The sequence below is a fragment of the Sciurus vulgaris genome (assembly GCF_902686455.1).
Source record: "Sciurus vulgaris genome assembly, chromosome: 18".
NCBI lineage: Eukaryota > Metazoa > Chordata > Mammalia > Rodentia > Sciuridae > Sciurus > Sciurus vulgaris.
The window spans coordinates 12,087,807-12,108,905 of record NC_136479.1 but is presented as its reverse complement, the minus strand read 5'-3'; the positions used below and the strand labels follow the sequence as shown (position 1 = coordinate 12,108,905).

The following is a 21,099-nucleotide window of genomic DNA, read 5'->3' as shown; positions in this document are numbered from 1 at the left end:
TATGGGGACTGTATATACAAAGGGGCACAGAGAAGGGAGAAGCAGAGGCGGAGGATGGTGGTTTAAAGGACTGAAGGAAACAAGGAATAAGCCAAGTGGCCATGCGGGGAGGGAACAGTGCTCCTGGCAGAAGAAACAGCACGTGCAAAGGCCCAAGGCAGGACTGTGCAGAGCATCGCGGAGACACCAAAATGTCTCGATGGCAATAAGAGATGAAGGCAGGGAGGACATAGGTTGTATAGGACTCCCAGGTCACTCTGGGGATTCCGACTGTCACTCAGAGTGACAGATTTATGTTTGAACATATTGGCTCTCAATTTGTCTCCCAGGGGACTTTTGACAATGCTTGGAAACAGTTTTGGTCGTTGGACCTGGGGGCTGGTGAAGGGGTTGATATCGGTACTTTGTGGACAGAGGCCAGAGATGCTTCTAAACAGCCACCATGTGGGGACAGTCCCTGACACAGAAACAGCCCCAAAGTCACCAACGCTGAGGACCCTATTTCAATCAAACAAACCCACTGCATGTCAGCTCCTTGTCTTGTGGTAAAGCACTGTACTGGCCTCCGAGCGTGTCCCCCTGGGAGGTCTTCAAGGCAAGAACGCACATGGAGCCGTCATCTCCTGAGCACAGCCAATGCCTCTGCAATCCTCCTGGAGGACCCGCCTGAGGCTGCCCTACAGTTACCCTGATTTTAAGTAGAAGGAGCACACCCAGAAATATGGGCAAGACAGCCGGACACACCTGTAATCCCAGAGGTTCAAGAGGCTGGAGAAGGAGGATCACAACTGGAGGCTCAGCAATCTAGCAAGACCTGCTCTAAAAATTTCTTGAAAATAAAAAGGGCGGGGATGTGGCTGAGTGTTCAAGCACCCCTGGGTTCAATCCCTGGAGAGAGACAGACAAGGGTGAATCAGTAGTGGTCACTCATCAGCACTCTGGAGTACATCATCAGCATCCCCACAAATGTGCGGGCGACATGCTGTGCCCGATTCCCACCGCTGCGACAGCACCCAGGAGGGAAAGTTTGTAGTTCGCAAGAGCCTGCGGGACCTCGCCGGTGGTCCGCTGCCGCCCACCACATCGCCAAGCTGCACGGGGCCTGGTGCAGAATGGCAGTGATCCCCGCCGCCGGCTCGCCCCAAACGCACCGCCCATTCCCTGCGGGGAGCCACCTGCTGAGCTCTCCCGAGTCCCTTTGGACCCGCGGAGGCCCAGCGAGGAGGTTCAGAGGGGGCCTCGTGCACGGAGCTGCGCCGGAGCTGCGCCCTCCACCCGACGCCTGGGCTTGGGGCCTTGGAGCCTTGGAGCCCGCCCCCGCGCTTCCTTCGGATGGCCCCGCCAGTGGAGGGACCGCAGGAACCCGGCCCTGCTGGCCGTCCCTCGGAAGGCGGCCAATCCTGCTATTCCAAACAATGACACAGTGAATTCCCCCAGAAACTGCTCCTTAAGCCAAAGCAAACACGGGAAAGCCCGATCCCAAGCTGCGCGCAGGCGGCGGGGTCGCGGCGCCCGAGGAAAGGGCTCGGCCAGGTGCGCTGGCGGCGCGGACAGAGGCCGGGCGGGAAACCAGTCTGCCCTCGCTGCTCAGGGCCCGCGAAGGCGCGTGTTCCTGGCGGTTTGCGCTCTGCGCACTACAGGGAATGCTATTTATAGAACGTCCAGTTTTCACCAAAGTGACACAACGGCCTGGACCCGCCCTGGGACACAGCCAGCAGTCTCCAGCCGTTTCCTTTATGCATTATTATTTTTACAGACCTCGCTCCCCCACCCCATCAGTTCCCAGAGGACCCGGAATGCTCAGGTGGTGTCCCTCAACCCTCATTCCCCAGCCGCTGCACAGTCCCGGGGCACAAGAAATACCTGCAGAACTTAACAGCCACACCAGAAGGACGCATGGCCAGAGAAACCGGGCACAGGCCACCTGGGAGGCCCCTGGCCCAGGCACAGCCCCAGGTCTGGGGGTATGGATCACTGCGCAGGCATTAATATGTCCTGACCTCCCCTGGCCCTGACATGACTGGACTTTAAAGCCCTGAGCTTGAAATGGGTGAGTCCTGACTTGTATCTCGACAAACCTCCTCAAAACAAAAGCAGGTGAGCAAGACCCAGGGTCATTCTGACCACGGGCAATTCTCACTGAACCTGCGCTGTCCTGAGGACCTTGCAACCCCCCAAAACAACTGAGCACACGCAGACCACCCCTGTTCCCACCTCGCAGGAGAGCCTACCATCGAAAGCAGACTCATCTGCATTTGTTTTAAAAAATTAAATGCATCGTCTTTTCCTGTGGCTCCGGCCCTTACCTGGGGCTTCTTACCCTCAGTTCTGCTGAGGTTTTAGGGAAAGTCTGTCCTGTGCTCAGGGTGGGTGTCAGCGTTCCCTGGTTCTCTCCCCGCTAGGCACCACGGTCCCCAGACACTGCCAACAATGGAGCTGTCTACAGACGTCGCCATGTGTCCTCTGGGCGCGATCACCCCAGTGGAGATCCATGGCATCTGGTCCCACCCCTGCCATCTACATCCAGGGCCTCTCCCCCTGCCCAGCCCTGCTCACATCAGGACTGGAAGAGAACCCCCACCCCTCAGCAGCTTGGGTCTTAACACCAGGTCTGAGGAACCCCTGAGCAGGAGAATTTCGGAAGCACAGAGGCATCCAAGAGATACACAAAAACAGCAAGAGGTGTCCAGAAAAGGAGAGAGGGGCTAACTCACAAAGCGAAGGAAAGGAACTTTCCATTTCCTCATCCTCAGGGCAAGCAGGATACCTGCTTTTCCAGAGATATTGTGAAGATAAAATTCCATGTCAAACGACTTCTTCACTCCAAGCCTCTGAAGTGGGTGCACGGTCCCTATTTTGCAGAAGTAGTGGCTAAAGCACAGAGAAGTACAGCAGCTGGCCCCAGGGTGCACAACCTGTGAGTGGAAGAGGTCCATTCCACTCAGCAGGGCTGGCTCGTGGCTGCGGGTCATGTTCCCAAGAGGGACAACGACACTGAGGTGACAGGAGATGGGGACCCAGGGACCACCCTATCAGTGGAAGCTGCTGCTATTTCCTCCTGGGAGGTCAGATGGGGTTTCCTCAAGGAGGTAAAATAGAGGGGAGACCAAGATGCTAAGACCCACCACTGTGAGGAGGTGGGAGGGAGGAGTCCCTGGGGAATGGTCCCGGGGCAAGTTCAAGGTCTGCAGGTAGAGGACAGGCCAGGGCCACAGTGAGGGCCTGAGTCGCACTTAACATTCCCCAGGAGGGCCAGGGCTGTGGCTCAGTGGTAGAGCGCTTGCCTGCACGTGTGAGGCACTGGGTTCAAGTCTCAGCACCGCAAAAAAGGTTCATCAACAACTAACAGAAAAGTTCCCCCCAGGAAAGCAAGTCTCACCCAGTTATTGCTAAACCTCCAGGAATTGTGAAATCAAGACGGAAAACTTAGGACTCCCCCTTCCCCGCTGGAATCCAGCTAGAACAGGAAACTGGAGAGACACTGTCATCCCCAGCTGCCCCCTTGGAGGCACCCCTTCCCCACCAGCGCACCACCCGGCTCTCGAGCCTTCTGTCTGGGAAGCCTCCTGGCTCGCCCGCCTCCCTGCCCCAAGGTCTGCCCCAGACACCCTCACCCGCACTCTGTTCTTGCCAGGCAGCAATGGCAATGAGGACAGGTTGCAGCGGGGAGCACTCAGGAGGGGTCCAGCTTGGCAGTCAGGGCAGGCTCTGGAGCAGCAGACCGGTGCCACTTCCTGGCTGTGCTGCCTCGGGAAAGTCAACCGACCTCTCTGAGTTCCAGGACCCATGTGTCAATGGAGAGACTAACCTCCACCTCTGGGTTTTGTTTTGTTTTCGTTGGTGCTGGGGCTGGGACCCAGGGGTGCTCCACCGCTGAGCACACCCCCAGCCCTCCAGCCCTCCAGCCCTTTTCTTTCTTATTTGGAGACAGAGTCTTGCGGAGTTGCCCAGGCTGCCACAGGCTCCTAGAGGCAGATTCCCCTGTCTTGCTCCCGGACTGGCCGGTCCCTTGACACAGCTGCTGGGAAAGACCCCTCTCTGGCCTCCCCAGGGTCTCCTGCCAGGCCGTGCACCAGGGAGGCACCTTGATGCCCAGTTCGCACTCGCCGTGGTGGCCACTGGGGACACCTGATCGCAGGGGGGGATGGCCCCACGCCCGAGAACCTGGAGTCTGGGTCAGATGGCTAGGATTCCGGCCCAGCTCTGCCACATGAGCTGTGTGGCCTATGCAGTTCATAAAGCCCCCTCTGGGCCTCAGTCTTCCCCACTGTAAGATGGGAATGATGTCTACTGACTTCACGGAGCTGGTTTTTCGCTTCTTTTCTAGAACTAGGGATGGAAGCCAGGCCTTGTGCACACTGGGCAAGTGCTCCGCCACTGAGCTAAGCCCCTGGCTGTGGCGTTTTGAGACGGGGTTTCCCTGAGTTGCCCAGGCTGACCTGGAACGGGTCCGCCTGCCTCGGCCTCCCGAGGAGCTGGGACCCGGGCGAGCGGCCCCGCCTGGCTCCCCAGGCTGTTTTAGAGGGAAGTGTTTGGTAGGGTGCCCGGGACTAAGAAGCACCATGAGTTAATCATTAGCTGCAGCAGCTGCACCAAGCAGCACAGGGCACGCCCACGCCCATGAGCCAGGCAGGCCCCTCCCTTGGCCGCAGAGGATCCGGGCTCCGCACTTCACACCCACCCAGCTGCCTCCCAGGGGCTGTTCTGGGCCTTTATGTCCCTCGCCCACCCGGCCGGCTGCACCTTCCCCCACACGGTCTCCCACACGGTGGGAGGCAGAGGCCTCTCCTGTCTGAAGGCCCAGGCCTCCCCGCTGTCCGTCACAGCCAAGGTCCGCATGCCTCCTTAGCCCCCCTCCACTTGGGGTGGGGACCCGGCCGGGCTCTGGAGCAGGCAGCCTGCTCTCCACTGGCTGCGCCGCTTCCCAGCAGGGTGAGCAGCTCTGCGGGCCTCCCCGTCCGTTAAGTGGGCACAGCACAGTCCCTGCTCAGGGCCCCGCGGGGGCTCAGGAAGGCTCTGCAGCCCCAACGCCTGTGAGTCCTCCGCCTCTCTCCCGCCTGTCGCTCACCGGTCCCTGGAGCTCACCTGCCCAGGCAGGACTCAAATACAGGAAGAGAGGCACTGGCCCAGCAAACACCCCGGACCGCGGGGGGCCTGAGGCCTCGTCCCCAGGGTGGCACCCAGTGCCTCCCTGGGAGCCCAAGTCCAAGGGTCCAGGCAGGACAAGGCCAGGGCACCTGCACCCACCCAGCATGCTGAGAGGCTGGGCTCCATTCAAAAAACCACTTTTTTCTTACGGAATCACCACAGTGGGGCTGGGTTGTGGCTCAGGGCGCTTGCCTAGCACGTGTGAGGCACAGGTTCGAGTCTCAGCACCACATAAAATAAATAAACGAAATAAAGGTCCATGGACAACCAGGAAAAAAAATCCCAATGGCAAGACCCAGGAAAACTCCTGGCTTGTAAGAACGAAGCCAAGTGGTCAGGAGGCCTGCTGGAAATGGGCCACTGCAGGCCACCATGGCCGTGGAGGGCTTCTAACCACGTCGACGTGGACAGGACACACCGGGGCCCTCGGTGCCCACCTAGGAGCCACGACGCAGCCTCAGTGGGACTGCAAGGAACGGACACGCTCACGGTGGAAGGGCCCGTCCTCCCTTCCGAGGGGCTTCAGGGCGACCTGGCCAGCCCCTGCTGGACCTGCCCGGATGCAGGTCCCGGCACGTCACCGTGTCACACTTAAGCGGGAAGTTGGGGACCTGCAGTGGCCATGGTTGAGTGCGGCCGTCCTAGAACTGCCTCAACTTCCTGCACTTCTGCTCCCTTCTGGATCTGGGACTTTGCTCCTGACCAGGGTGAGGACGCCGTGGGACCAAGCGATGCCCCTGATGTTGATGGTACAGCCATATTGGTAAGAACAGCACATCCCAGCAAAAGGACTGGCACATCAACAGCATGTTAACCCATTTCACAACTCAGAGAGGCCCTCCTCTTCTCTCCATTTTGCACATGAGAAAATGGAGGCCCAGAGAGGTCGAGTCATTTGTACACGGTCACATAGCAGTGAGCAGCAGAAGCAGGATCTGAGGGAGGATGCAGTGGTTCTCTGTACCACTGCATTCCTCTAAATGTGTCTAACTGTGGCCTTCCTAAGAAAGGGACAGTGGCTGTCTCACTTGCTGTGGTCTGTGTCCCCTGCACTCAGTTCCAATCTACAATAGAGGGTTAACACACTGGAGGGAGACACCGGACGTGATCACCAATGTGGCCTTAACTCATAGACCCATGTTCCTTCACTTAGGAACACAGGCCAGGCCCACCGCTCTTGTCCGTCCGTCCTGTAAATGCCACGACTCCGGCACTGATGCAGGTCACAGCTGCCGGCCGCCTGCTGTCTGTGACGGGGCACGTCTGTGTCTGTACCGGGTGCGGCCTCCACTCTAACTGCACCAGCTCAGGGTGGCGAGAGGCCTTGGTGAAAGTGTCCGGATCACAAAGGGGAAGCACGGAGCCCCTATTTCCAGGGGGACAATCGCCACATCCCCACGCCTGGCCCCGGCCCTGAAGCACCTCCGTTAACGCGAGTGGGAAGGATGGGTCTAACTGTCACCGGGCCTGAGCAGGCGGCTCCCCAGCACCTCCGCCCGCCGGCTGCTTCCTGCCTCACGGGGCACAAGCCGGGCCAGGCTGTGTTTGCCAAACCCAGACGGAGAGGCAGCCGTCAAATCACCCACTGGCCTGGGCAGGGCGCCCCCCTCAGCACGTGGTCACCAGGAGTCGGGGCTCCTGGCTGGCCGCAGGGCAGCAGCGTCCTCCCTGAGCAGCGCTCTTTCCCAAGCAGCCACCTGGACAGACTCGGCTGCCAAGGTGCCCTGACCCCAACCACCTCGGCGTCGGGGCCCTGGGCCTGCGGGCTCGCCACTTCTGCAGGTGTACCTGGAACTCGGGGTGAACCCGACGGTGCCGCAGACCGCAGGAGACCGCTGTCAGCTCTGGGAGCAGACTCCAAAGCCAGCGAGCAGGCCACGGGGCAGTGTGGCTGACTCACGGCCACCAGGAGCAAACAGGGCACCGGCAGCAGTGATGGACAGCCCGCGGGATCACAGGAGCACGCTCCTCTGGCCACTGGTCCCTAAACGGGGCAGCCCAGGAGCACATCCCTGTCCTGTGAGGGCCAATAAGGGATCCAGCAAAGGGCTGTGTGCAAACGCCTGGGGTTCGCCTGAGGTCCGGGCCTGGGACGTGGGGCTGGGAGGGGCAGTGCCCGAACTAATGCCCTGCAGATAGGGATGCGATGCCGCCCTTAATGGCCACCCGAAGGTGCCGAACAGGACCACCCTGTGCCTTCACAGACACTGCAGTGGCAGGAGACTTGCTGAGTGAGGATGCACTGCAGTCAAATGCAAGATGACTGATCAAGAGAGCAGCACTAAGTCGGCCAGTCGTCACAGCCCTGCAGGCTCCCTCCCTGTGCCGCCCCCTAGTCAAGGACAAAACCCAGGGCTCACTCTTCCTGCCACCCCTGCGCGTGAGCACTGGTCAGGTGATTCGGTAAAGCCAAGAAGACATGAGGAGTCAGTAGTGCAGGCAGAGGTGCCTTCTGGGAAGACTTCTGCTTCCCTAAATAAAAGGGGACACATGAGGCTGGTATGGCTCCCCCTTCTTCCTACCTTGAACCTCGATGTGGTGGTGAGAGCTGCAGCAGCTATTCTGGGGCCTTGAGGAAAAGATCATGAAAATGGCAGAAATGGCAGCTTTGAGAACAAAGCCACAGGTGCCAGAAGCCCTGATAGGTTTAAAAAAAAAGAAGAAAAGAAAAAAAACCTTCACATTCAGACCCCTGGAGCCAGGCTGTCTATCTCTTGAAGTCAACTGCAATCCGAACCAATATGAGGTAAGACCCAAGTGTCAAAATCATGAGGACTTCAAAGGACTGAGGTGAAACCCAACAGGTTAGAGCGCAGGTCCCACGCGGAGCTGGAAAACTGCCTGCATCCCCTGCTGGTGTGTGACCCTGGACGAGTGTCACTGTTTCCCACCTAAAAACAGGATCCAAAGAGCACTGCCGTGGGCCTAAAACAAAGGCTGCACAGAGAGGGTGTGGCATCCTACAGGACACACAGGAATGATCCTGTTATTTACAAAATTAGACTCTTTCCAAAGTCACCGGGAAAAAGGGACAAAGCAAAGATTAAAGTGACTTAAATCGCGGGCTTTTCCAACACCTGCCTTTAAGGACTGTGTCGAACACTTCTGCCTCGGAGCTGCTGGCTAAGCAAGAAGAGGGGAAAGGAAACTGCCAGGCTCCCGGAGGGTCCCAGCTCTGCACACCAGTTCTCAGCCCCAGGCTCCCCCTTCCCTCCAAGCTCCAGCCACACAGGTCCCCCCTTGATATGCTGGGGCTTCTGCACATGTTTTCCATGGCCTAGAACATTCCAGCCTCCTCCTCCTGCCCATGGAGCCAGAGCTGCTAGTAGCTCTGCAATATCTGTTCTCCCTCATTCACTAGCAATGGTAGCCGAACTCACCTGTCCAGAAAACTACATTTCCCAGCCTCCTTTGCAGCTAGATGTGCTCATGTGACTAGCTACCAGCCAATGGGAGGAAAGCTGAGGGCAACCAGCAGGGTGCGCCCTCTTCCCCTTCCCAAGCAACAGGGCAATGAGATGAAGCAGCCTGGGTCTCCTTGTTCCAGGGACAGAGCCCTGCCAGCTGAGATTTTTTTTACCTGAGAGAGCACTTACTTTGCATCTTGGACCCCTGCACTTGAGGTCTTTGCCAGGCTGACAAACCAGCTCGCACACAGGCTCCCTGCTCAGGGAGTCTCCTCCCTCTGGCCAGATCAAACCCTCCCTGCGCTCCCGAGCACCCAGTAACCCCCTCCACAGCACCCGTGGTCCCGAGTTCCCATTTATTGATCCATCTCTCCCACTGGCCAAGCTCGAGGAGGACGAGGACCCTGCCTGCACACCCTGGTTCCCAGCAGAGTCCAGTTCAAGGACATTCAGGAGACCCTTGGAGACTGTCGATGGGATGGGGCCACCACAGGACCAACTCAGCCTGGGATACCAGGCCTCAGGGGGTCTCTGTCCCACCAGGAGCCTCATGGAGGATCCGGGAAACCCACCCACCCACCCACCCAAGTCCTGTCCATCTTCCCAGGATGACTCAGTACCCAGAGGTTAAAAAGTAAGTCTCTGACCAACTGCCTCAAGGGGAACAATTATTAGCAAAGTACTTAATTAGGTTCGTGTTTACACTTCACCTGCAAGTACATATCTGTTAAGAAAAATGGGATGGAGCCAAGACAGACAAGTCAATGGAAAGAAGAATAAAGCATGTGCCATAATAGGGCTCTCCTAGTCAGACGCTGAGGCAGGAGGATCCCAAGTTCAAGGCCAGCCTCGTCTACTCAGCAAGACTGTCTCAAAATTAAAAGGGCTGGGATCCCGCTCAGTGGTAGGGCACCCCTGGGTTTCACCCCCAGCACCTCAAATAAATAAAAATTACCAAGGGGCTGGAGGTGTAGCTCAGCAGTCGAGCACTTGCCAAGCATGCACAAGGCCTGGGTTCGAGTCCCGGCACTGCCAAACAAATAAAAGTACAGTATATTCAGCTTTTGTGGAGGAAATTGGAAATTAAAAACACCAACCTGGGGCTGGGATATAACTCAGTTTATGGAGTGTGAGTCTTGCATGCACAAGGCCCCAGCACCAGAAAAGAAAAAATAAAATAAAGCCACCAACCCGCCAATCCAGAAAGCATCTCGCACAGTAAGGACGGAGGCTCTCCACCTGCTCCCTCCCCCTTTTCTTTTTCATTCTACAGCTTCCCTCTCGTAGTGTCACACAAGGAAAAGCAGATGATGACAGGCCCTTTAAGTAATCCAGTCACCCCCGTGTTCACCGTCATCAGGAAACCGGGGGCTTCCTAGGCCTGGGACACCAGCAGCTCAGAGTCGTCACTGCCCGGCTTCAGGTGGACGCCCCGATTGAGGCGGTTCTGCGATTTTCTTAGTCCTGAACTACAATAACACCTTCAGAATGAACTCCCCGCTCGGGGCCCCTTTCAGCGCTGACCCCTGATGCCTGGGGCAGACGGAGACTCCTCAAGGGCATCACCGGGCCCTTCCAACGACACCCTGGGGCAACTGACGAGCCGTCTCTGGCCCTCTGGATGAACCAGGAATGGATCAGGATGTCCGCCTGGGCTCCACCCTGGCTGCCAAGGCCGGCCTGGGCCCAGAGGCTGAGGGAAGAAAACACCAGAAATCCTCACTCCACAGCTGGCCCATCCACCACTGTCCCTGCCAGTTCAGCCACCTCCTTGGGATACCAGCTGGCGCCTGCAAGGTACCTCCCATAGTGCCCACTGAACCCAGGTGCTGAACTGAGTACCCCGTCAGTGCCATCTCTTCTCTGTGAGATCCCCGCACGGTCACGGCACCCACTTTACAGATGAGGAAACTGAGGCTCCCAGAAGGGAAGTAACCAGCCCAAGGTAGTCTCAGTCTCCCCAGCTCTCTCTGGGGCTACACCTTCCTGGCCTCACGGGCCTTTGGAGAGCAAAGAGAGGTTAACCCAGAGGCAGGTCCTCTCTCCTGTCCCTCCTCCCACCAAGGACAAGGTGACCTGGAGGTGGGCCAGCTCTGTCCCCAACACCAAGGGTGAAACAGCCCCCTGCACTCCCCACGCCTCTGGTAGGACAAAAGTAAAGGAAGGGAGAGCCCCAGGCAGGCTCAACTGCCACCCTTGGAGACACTGGTCCAGCACACGCCTCTCACCAGCAGGTCCTGGCAAGGGAACTAAGAGGCCTTATCAACGAGCTCCCAGAGACGGCGGCCTAATTATAACCACCAGGTCACCTTTACCAGCGCCAAGTGGCTGCCGTGTCCAGCCGGCCTGGAGGGACCAGAGAGCTGCCTGGCATCATCTACCCCCAGGTTCTTTTTGCAGTGCTGGGGGTGGAACCCAGGGCCTGGGCACAGGGCAGGGGCACAGGGCAAGTGCAAACCACTGAGCCCCACCCAGCCCATAGCTGGTCCCAAGAACAACAGAGGGGATCCTTGGGTCCCGCCAGGACAGTGAGTGTTGTTTTAGAAAATAAGGCAAAAGCTAAAGGGTCACCTTTCCAAGGTCCCAAGTCATTCATTCCACTCCTGAAAATGTATTCACCGAAATAAGCCAAAGGCATGGGAGCCACAAGACATCACTCATCCAACGTTTTCTTTAAGAGGAGAAAAGGGGGAGGGAGGAAGAAAAACAACACAGCACCTAAATGTCAAGCCACAGGTCTAGTGGCGAGAATTACAGTCCACAGATGCAAGGACTATTGCAGCTGGACACTTAAAGGGTAAAATTACAAGGGTTGTTTAGAAACGTGGGGAAATGCCTTTTCCTTTTTTTTTTTTTTTTTTTTTTTTTTTTGTATCAGGGATTGAACTCAGGGGTGCTTAACCACTGAGCCACATCCCCAGCCCCTTTTGTTATTTTTTATTTTGACACAGGGTCTTACTAACCTGCTGAGGGCCTCACTACGTTGCTGAGGCTGGCCTTGAACTCGAGATCCTCCCGCCTCAGCCTCCTGAGCTACTGGGATTACAGGTGTGCGCCTCCACGCCCGAGCTCATGGAAAAATTCTTACGACGGTAAATAAAAACACAAGATACCCGATCTACAAGTGCAACCCTGCAAAACCACAAACAGATGAGACTGGGAAAAATACTGGCCTTGAAAAAATATTTACGATACACACGACAGAGGGTCAAGACCCCCAGTGCACCCTGCAAATTAACCAGAGAAGACCAACCCGTCAGACACACCCCAAAAGGAGGCCCACAGGAAGGAAGACGCAGTCCCCAGGGAGTGCGCAGGTTTGCCAACTCTAAGGGACAGGCAGACGAAAATAAGGCCTCTCCTCCCTCAACAAACCAACAAGATCTGGTTCAGTGCTGGAAAAATGCTGAGAAACGTTAATTTCCCACACAGTGCCATTAGGATCAGCCTCCTTTTGGAAAATAACCAACCTATACTATTCATGAGAAAAATTTACATGATTTTGACCCAGGTACAAAGATAGACGTTGGCCATTGCCTGCTGAATCAAAAGAAAAAAAAAAAAAAAAAAATTGGGAATTCTACTCAAGCGATGACGGATCCATCACAGGCTCATAGCTCAGCTGTCGCCAATCTGTAACTCGGAAGAGGCTGCGACCCCTAGAAAGGGTCAGTGTGGGTCTGCGTGCCCCCGTGTGTGGTGCTAAAACAGCAGAGAACGGCAACACTCCGCTTCACCCTAACCCTACTAGCTAAGTGTGCAAATTTTTCGACAAGTAAAGAGAAAGGACAGGAACAACACCTGGGTCTCGGGCCAGGCGAGGCACTTGCTCAAGCTCATTTAAATATCCCCATGTGGTTTGTTTTCTCACTTTTGAAATCAGAAAACTCTACGCATAGACTAGAAAGTTTATGTGGAAAAATTAGACCAATGTCACAGCAGGATCTCGAGGGAAGCTTTACCCGTGTTCTCTCGTTGACTTAAGAGTGCTTCTTAAATAACAGGTCGAAAATGCTCAAAATTTAAATGCTTCTTTTAAACACTGGAACAAAATCAAAACACCTTCCTACTTGGGGCTCCCAACCTACCCCTCTGGAATGTAAGGTTCCACCTAAGCCCCCACATTACAGGAAGCAACCTGACCCATGCCAGGAACACAATAGGTGTTTAATAATTGCTGGTGGGTCTGTTAGTGGGAGTACCGCCTGCTGCGGCAACATGGCAATTAACTCTCAAATTTCAAAACGGAAACATCCCTCCACCCAGCAGTTTCCCACGGGAGAACTGAGTCTGCTGAGTCATTTGCATAGATTTGCATACATGAGACCGGCCCTTGCCTAGCAAGGCAGCAGCGATTAATACACCCAAGAGCTGAAAATGACCCCAACAGCCACCGCCAGAGGCGACCCGTGAGAACAGGGCTCAGCTATTAAGTGACGAGTGTGTGGCTTAATACCGAAACGCTATTTCCTTTTTCTTTTGATTTGCATGTACTTAACACGGAAAGAAAATCAGCATTTAGAACATGAACCTTTTTGGGGGAGGAGGGGACAGGTATGTAAGCACACACACATCAGCACAGATCTTTGCATAAGCTTGAGATTTTTCTAGAAGGTCTCTCCTCAAGAAACTACCCTCATCACCAATGGCTGCTTCTGGGAGCCAGGAGGGGAAGTACAAACTTGACCTTCCCTTGTTGTCAGCTTACCTTGGTTTAAGTAACAGCAACCTCAAAAAAGTCACAGCACAAGATCCTCCTCGAGCTGATCAGATGGGCCAATCGCATCTAGTTTTAAAAGTAGTTTCTAGTAATCTGTAGAAAAGTCACCACTAGACTAGAAAGTACCTCGTCATCTTCGTGGGTCAGGAAAAGTTTTCTCTATAAGCATCAAAGGCAGCGGGGGAGGGGGAGTCCCCACTCCACCTCAGCCAAGGTTCTCAGACAGAGATGAGTCACGTGGAAAAAATATGCTTAATTTGACTTTAAAAACCTGAAGTTCACTCAAATGTAAAAGGATCATGGATCAGAAGGCCGTGTCTCTGCTGGGGACCAAGCACTGCTCCCTCCCCCCAGGGGACAAGGGCCAGCAACCTCCGTGGAATTTCCCAGCCCTTCACTGTGACCCCTACGTCTTGTGGGTGCCTCCTGTTTGGCAGAATGCTCCAGGCCCGATTTCCACAGGCAGGCCTGCCGTTCCTTTGAGGTAAATTCCACAATACTTCGGCCATGTCAAGTTCCCCAGGGCCTGTTCCCGCCCTCCCACCCCCAGATCCTTGCATGGCAGGCTTTGACACTGAAGTCTCCGGTCGAATGTGCCTCTCCCTAAAGGCCTTCAGTGGGTGTCCCTCTCCAGCTCGCACCCACCCCATTTCTTCCAGGGACTCTCTGCAGCCTTCACTGTGATCTCCAATCCCAAGGGCAAGCCCCAAAGGAACATGGGCCTGTCTGTCCTGCTCACTGCTGTATCCCCAGTGTCTGGAACACTGTAGATGCTCAGTTAATAAATCATCATCATCATCAACTATGTCAATCAAAGAATGAAAAATGACTGTAGACAAAAGAGAGAATGAATCCCGGGCCTTCACACACCACCCCGAAGTTCCTGCTCCTGGGAAACCTGGGCACAGGACAAGCCCTCTGCCCACACAGCACCTGCGGCAAGGACTCTCCCGAGGCCCACAGAGCCGGGCCGGGGTGCTCAGAGGCTAGTGCACAGCGAGAGGAAGGCAGGCGTTCCCGCAAATGTCAATTACTAGCTGAGGGTTATGGACGCCAGTCCAGGGCCACTGGCCCAGTCTACAGCACCAGGAGATGAATCCCACAACTAAGCCCTGGGGACACTTCAGTGCAGTCTTGCCTCTGTCACTGCTTGTCCTGGGCAGTTTAAGATGAAGGAGCAAGTCTCCAAGCCGGCCTCCACGGGAAGACATTCTTCTCCGCGACTGCAACCTGTCCCCACACCCTCTCCAGAAGAACGGCAGCCAGCGGGAAGAAATTCAGGCCCCAGGTGACAGGCGGGCAGGCTAGGCCGGCCCAGGCCCCTCTGCGGTGCCTGGAGCTTAGCCTCCTTAGTGGCTCTTAAGCTCCTGCAGGGCAGCTCAGTAAGCCACCCACACTGCCAGCTCCACTGACCTCTCCAGGAAACGCCCAGGCTGCCTTGGAGCTTCCCCCAGGCCCCCACAGCAGGTGACCGCCATCCCACTCCAGAGGACACCTGGCACTGCCTGGGCCCTCCCTGGTTGTCGCAACGAGGGGCAGTGTCACTGCCGTGGAGTGGGCAGAGGTGAGGGCAGGTGCCCACCATCCCCTGGTGCCCAGGACGACTCCCACACCAGAGGCCACCTCGCCCGAGCCAGGGGTCAAGGTTGAGGAGCAGGCTCCACACCCCCTCGCCCCCCTGCCCCACCGAGGGGTCCTCAAAGGGCCGCTCCGCCTCTGGCCCTCAGGAGAGGGCAGGTAAACACTCCAGCAGAGCAGGGGCCATGCCGCCTCCCGCCACGCTGGGGAAGCCGCCTGGCGATGCTCGAGCTGTCCCTACTATCCCAACCCATTTATTTAGTTTTGCCAAAATGTTCAGGCCAAGTTTTTATGATAGGAGGCAGAGTTTGACCGGCCACTAAGACCGGACCGTGAGAGCTAGGCCTCACTACCACCACGAACATCTGGACCAAGGCACAGATGAGGCCTGCTTCAGACCCCTCCGGCTCCCGCCAACACCAGGCGGCCAGAGTCCGGGTGCCAGGGCTGGGGGTGTGGCCCAGTGGAAGGGCACCTGCCTGGCATGCACGAGGACTGGGGCTCCAGCACCACCCCCAAAAAAGAGGAAACAACTTTCTTTTAATCCAGCAGTCAGATGGGTCCCAGCCAGTCGCCAGAAGGCCGGGCTAAAAACAGGAGATGCCAACTCAAATACCAACAGGTGCTGGGCTCCCTCAGCGAGGGCAGCCAACAGGTGTGGCAAAGGACAGAGAAAGAAGACGACCGACTCAGTCTCATGGAGCCAGCAGCCGGGAGCAGGAGCAGGGCTGTGGCAACCTGGAGCCCCAGCCAGGCCCAGGGATCTTCTGACCCTGGAGGAGAAGCCAGAAATCCAGACACTTCTCTGAACTCTTCCAAAGAGTAAACACTGGAAATCACAGCAATGCATTCAATTAAAATAAGGCCAAGCCAGTCTACAGGGGCCAGATCCACCCCCCACTCAGAAGACACAGCTGGGGTGCTCAAATTCAAGTGCTGATCGAGCCTACTGTGTGTAAGACACTGGGAAAGAGTTAGACGCGACCCCATCTGGACCCTTGCCAGGCAAAACAGAGCAGCCTGATGTGGGAACTGAGGGCTCAGTCTGAGCACCTGCTCTAGACGGGAGAGAGACTACTGCACCCCAAACACCTCTGGAGAGAAGCCTTCAGGCAGCTCCAAAACCATTCTAGAGCTTTAGGTCATTTATTCAATCAACAAACATTTACTGAGCACCTAGGTGCTGGGATTATAGCTGTAAACCCCAGGGAAGGTTGATCCTTTGGTGGAAATGTACAGAGTAAGCACAGTAAGTAAAAACTTCAGTGTATTTGAAGTGGGGGGCTAAGAAAGGAACATGCAGGAAGTGGCAGGGGTCAGGAAAAAGTCTGTGCAAGGCAACATCCAAACAAGACCACAAAGGTGAGGGAGTGTTCCAAGCAGTGGAAACAGCATATGCAAAGGCCCTGAGGCAGGAGCAGGCCTGGCTGCCATGTGGCTTGACTGGAAGTAGCTGGGGATGAGGGGCCAGATGCTTCAGCTCTGTTGGCCACCATGAGCCCTCTGACTTCTACCCTGAGGGAAATGGGAAGCCAATGCAGAGTTCTAATCAGAAGACGGATTAGGATCTGATGTCTACCTTGACAGCATCCTGCTGGCTGCCAGCTGAGACTAGACTGTACGGGTCAAAGATGGAGGTAGGGAGAGAAGCAGAAGGCGAGTGTTCGGTCCGGCAGCGGCCCGGTGGCTCAGGCCACGCGGTAGCAGTGGAGGTCGTGAGAAAAAGGCAGATTTGGATACGTTTCGAAGCACTGGGCAGCAGGATCTGCTGATGGGTCAGATACGGAATGGGAGGCAAATCAGGAGTCAAGGACGCCACGGCTCCCAGCTGGAGTCTATGCAGACTCAGCTGAGCTCCTCTGGGACTTGGCAAGGTAGGGACATCTGTGTAAAGACCAGATCCTAGAAGTCAAGTCCATGAGTGGGAAGGGATTGTCACCCACCAGCGTGTCCCAGAGGTGAGGCACCTCCAAGACTGTGGTCAAGGAGCGCCTGGCTCAGAGGAAGAGGCCGCACCCGGCCCTCCTGAGGGTCTCAGCCAAATGGGCCGCTGGGCCTTCCTTCTGGGAGGCCGAAGGGCAACCCCGGGAACCCTGGATGAACACACGCCCTGCCCTTCGGGGGTTCCCCAGGCCTCAGGACCTTGGGCCGTGTCATGCGGCAATGCTGGGCCTCAGATCCAACATCCATCCAGTGGGGTGAGCACGGGGAGGACCCCACCAGTCTGAGGTCCCCCCAGCTCTAGCAATCCACAGAAAGTGGGGGGTGGATCGTGGAAGGAGGGAGACCCAGGGGAAGGCGAGAGCGAGCAGCGGACAGCCCAGGTTTGGAAACCAGCAGATCCCTGGAGGAGGGGAAAGCGTGGCTCCCTCCAGGCGGCCGGGAACACCTCCAAGGGGAGGTTTCAGGCCGGAACCAGACCAACTCCAAGGCCACTCTTTCCCCCAAGAGGAATTCCTAATAGCTGCTGAGACGTTCCCACCCCACTGGCAACCCTGCTCGAGGGTTCCCAGAACAAATTCCACCCCAGGACGCAAGCCGGTGACTGCTTTCTGCTCCTCCGGGCAGGTGCTGGGGCAGAAGTTCACCGGAGAATTCCAGTAGGTGGCGACCACTGCTACGCACCAAGCACTAACTACAGAGCAAGCAGCACCATCGGAGAGCTTGCCAAGGACTTGCTGGCCACTCTCCGAATCGCCGCGGTTCACTGGGAGCTACAGGACCACACGCGGGGAAACTGAGGCACAGAAAGGGGACACGACTCACCTCAGCCGCAGAACCAGGATTTGAACCCACGGTAGCCAAGCGCCAGCTCCAAGCCACCAGGCCACACTGAGGCCCAGGTGTTCTCTCCACTGCCCTGTATTTTCCAATTTTTCTACACTGGACATGAAACACATTAGGACATAGTCTTTAAACATTGACTTGCCAATGGTCGGGCACAGTGGCATACAGGAGGCTGAGGCAGGAGGATCTCAAGTTCAAAGCCAGCCTCAGTAACTTAGTGAGGCCCTAAGCCACTCAGCAAGACCCTGTATCAAAATAAAATATAAAAAGGGCTGGGGATGTGGCTCAGTGGTTAAGCACCCCTGGGTTCAATCCCGGGTGCCAAAAAAAAAGGCCTTGTCCAGGAGAGACCACATTGCATTTTCCCAACCATTATTCAAACATCAGCCACAAAACAGCCCCCCACCAGCTCCAAACCTGACCAGCACCCTCCATGGGGAGAAAACAAGCCACATACCAGAACCTCAGCCCTATTTTTTCACTGAGGTAACTAAATTCCTCTATTCGCATCCCAGAGCCTTTGCCCGGCAGAAGGTGGTGAGCCGGCGGCGTCCACAGAAGCCCTCGTCTGCTTTTTCTGGACATTTCAGGGGGTCAGAGGCAAACAGTGGCCCAGGCACAGGCTTTGAGAAAGTCCCTTGTGGAACGGCAACCTTGATTTCTAAGCACACACCTTTGGTAGTGAGAGGAGCCCATTATGAGTGGGCCCCAGGGAAGGACAAGGATCAGGACACCCAGCTCCACCTTGGAGGCAAAGGTTACCTCTGTGATCTGCGCAGCGTGGGCTCAGCTGCCCACTGATTAGCTCCTTAACTCTTCACAGCAATCTAGGAGGTTAGGGCATCTGTTGGCCCCATTTTACAGATGAAGAAACTGAGGGGCAGGGAGCAACAAAGTAGCTTCTCAAGGTCTCACTGGGCATCTCCCAGAGTGTTGCAAGCCACCCTGGGAAACATAAGCCAGCTGCTCTGGATTGCACCCGACTCTCCTGTGGTTCCTGTTGCCTGCTGCCCACTCGCCAACTCTGGTTCCAGGGCACCTCCAAAAACTGGGGCATCCGGCAGGTCTAGGATCCAGAGGGAGGAGGGGCAGAGAGTGTCCGCAAGGCCAAGAGCGAGGGAGGAGCACGGACCTGTCAGGGGTGAAGGCCAAGTACTGCCACCAGTACCATCTGACAGTTTTTGTAACAAAAAGTCCTTGGAAGAAGAAAAAACAAACAACACCAACTGGCTTTCTTGCATGGGCTTCTTAGTTAAATAATTACAGGACACAGGTTACTATAAACATACTCATTAGCCATCTACTGCCAGTGGCCTTTAATAAGACACATCGGGATAGAAACTGATTGACAGGCACCTCTGTCCCCCACCTTAATTTAAGAGAAAATAAACACGGAAACACTCCAGTGCTCAGTGCTAAACCAGGTCCCCTGTGGATCCCTGCACACATAATCTTGCTGTTGTTACACCTGGGTAACAGGGACCCACAGGTGTCTCTCTCTGCTGAAGAGACTCCATAGTCTCCACTCTTCCCCACCCTGAATGCTATTTCTAGCCCAGAGCACATGGCTAACTTCTGTGGCTTCAAATGACATCTCAAAGTGCACTTGGTTGTTCAACCAAAATGACACCCCCAAAGAATAAAGTCTTCCACTGGGCCCTTGAGGGGAACTTTTCAACACTCAGGAAAGGACTATAGAAAAGACAAGAGGGGGTTTGTGGATGCTAATCACCACCTCTTGTGAGCCAACGGTGCTTTTCCTGATTCCTAAACAAAACAAAAGACTGTGTCCAGATTTGCATATTGTGTTCACCAATAAGCAGGACACAAGAAAGCCACCCTGGAACAAAGGGGCAACTCGAATTACAATGACCCTAACGCCCCAAACGCTGGCGATTAAATCAAGAAAGTGGACTCTGGGGACCCAGCCAGGGTCAGCCCTCCACATTTCAGAACACTCCCCAAGTAGGGGTAAAACCAGGGGGCATCCCCAGGGAGGAGGCTCACCAACTTAAGGGGCAGGAGGCACACCCACAGGGACCAGGGTCCTGGGCATCCTGGCTGCACCCCACACCTGACCCCCAGGTCACTCAGGCCAAGCCCCAACCCCCACCTTCTCCCCTGTCTTTCCTCCCGTTCGTTCCCCCAAACTTGCCCTGGAGCATTTAGGCAGAAAGGAAGGAAACGATGACAAAACGTGTCACTACAGAGTGACAGGGAGTAAAACACGGGGGGAGGGGGAGGCGAGCCCCAGCCCCACCGGCGGGAAGTCCCTTTCTGGAGTCTGGGCCCTTCGCCAGCGCACCCCTGTAGTAGTGGGGCGTTAGGGGCGCAAGGGGGGCCCCCAACCACCCGGCTCCCCCCAGCTCCACGTCCCGGGTCCTGAAGGTGAGTGGACCCGAGAGCCCCGGGCAGGGAGGCCCCCTCCGCGCTCCCCGCCCCGCCGTGCCGGGAGCCGAGCGGCCCGAGTTGGCCCCGCGTGGAGCCGGGCGCCGGGGCCCGGCCCGCCGCCGGCCTCCTCGGCCCGGCCCCGTCCTCCTCCCGCGCGGCGGCCCAGCACGTACCCAGAGCGGGTCGGAGCCGTCGGCGCTGCAGAAGCCGCGGAGCGCCATGCGGGCGGCGGCGCGGGCACCGGGCGGGCGCGGGCACCGGGCGGGCGCGGACGGGCCCGGCTGGCGGCGGCGGCGGAGGGCGGCGGCGCAGGAGCGAGCGGAGCCGCAACGCCGCCGGGTTGGCCCGCGTCACCGGGATGCGAGCGGCGCCCCGCCCCGTGCGCCTCGCCCCGGGCGCCCCGCCCGCCCCGGCGCCCGCTCCCCGGCGCGGCGTGGGCAGCGCGGCCGGACCCCGGCGCCGGCCACGCCCGCGCCCGCGCGCCCCTCGGCGGGGGCGGAGCTCGGACGCGACCCGCGCCGCCGGGACCCGCTGGGAAGTCTGCCGGGTCGCACGCCGGGCCGGTGCGCCGCGCCGCCGGCTGCGTCCTGATCCGACCCTCGCCTGACCACTTCCCCTTGGTGCAGGAAGAGAACCAGGTGCCCAGTGGCTTTCCAGAGTCACCTGGTTCTCAACCGGCAGGAGCGGAGCAGGGTCAGCTGGCCGCAGAACACCCAGCAGGAAGTGCAGACTCCTGTTATCTACCCCCTACTGATGGGGAAACTGAGGCTGGGGCGGAGCGACGTGCTCCGGGCCACTCAGTGAAAGTGGGGTTCACCAGGATCAGACTGAGCCCCGAGTGCTCTGGGCCCAGGGCTCTGATCTTTATCGCACACACCTGTGCCCCCCCACACCTGTAGGTGAAGCACACCTGCCTCTCAGCCCTCTGAACACCACCCAGGAAATGACAGGGTAATTTATCTTCATCTCAGACAAGGAAACTGAGGCCTCGGGATGTGATAATAACTAGCAGACACTCACAGGGAGCTCCCAAGGCTGTGGGCTTCGCATTTCACCTGAAGAAAGTGT

General features: G+C 57.0%; 1 protein-coding gene across 1 annotated transcript in view; it reads right to left on the bottom strand.

Annotated features, from left to right (window-relative positions):
* ABCC1 (ATP binding cassette subfamily C member 1 (ABCC1 blood group)) overlaps positions 1-20,366 on the bottom strand; it is a 113,474-nt gene extending 93,108 nt beyond the window's left edge. Inside the window, exon 1 of the mRNA XM_079120603.1 lies at positions 20,205-20,366. Within this exon, the coding sequence (XP_078976729.1) occupies positions 20,205-20,252 (48 nt within the window). The 5' untranslated portion in view covers positions 20,253-20,366. The remainder of the gene's footprint in view (positions 1-20,204) is intronic.
* Between the last annotated feature and the right edge of the window lie 733 nt (positions 20,367-21,099).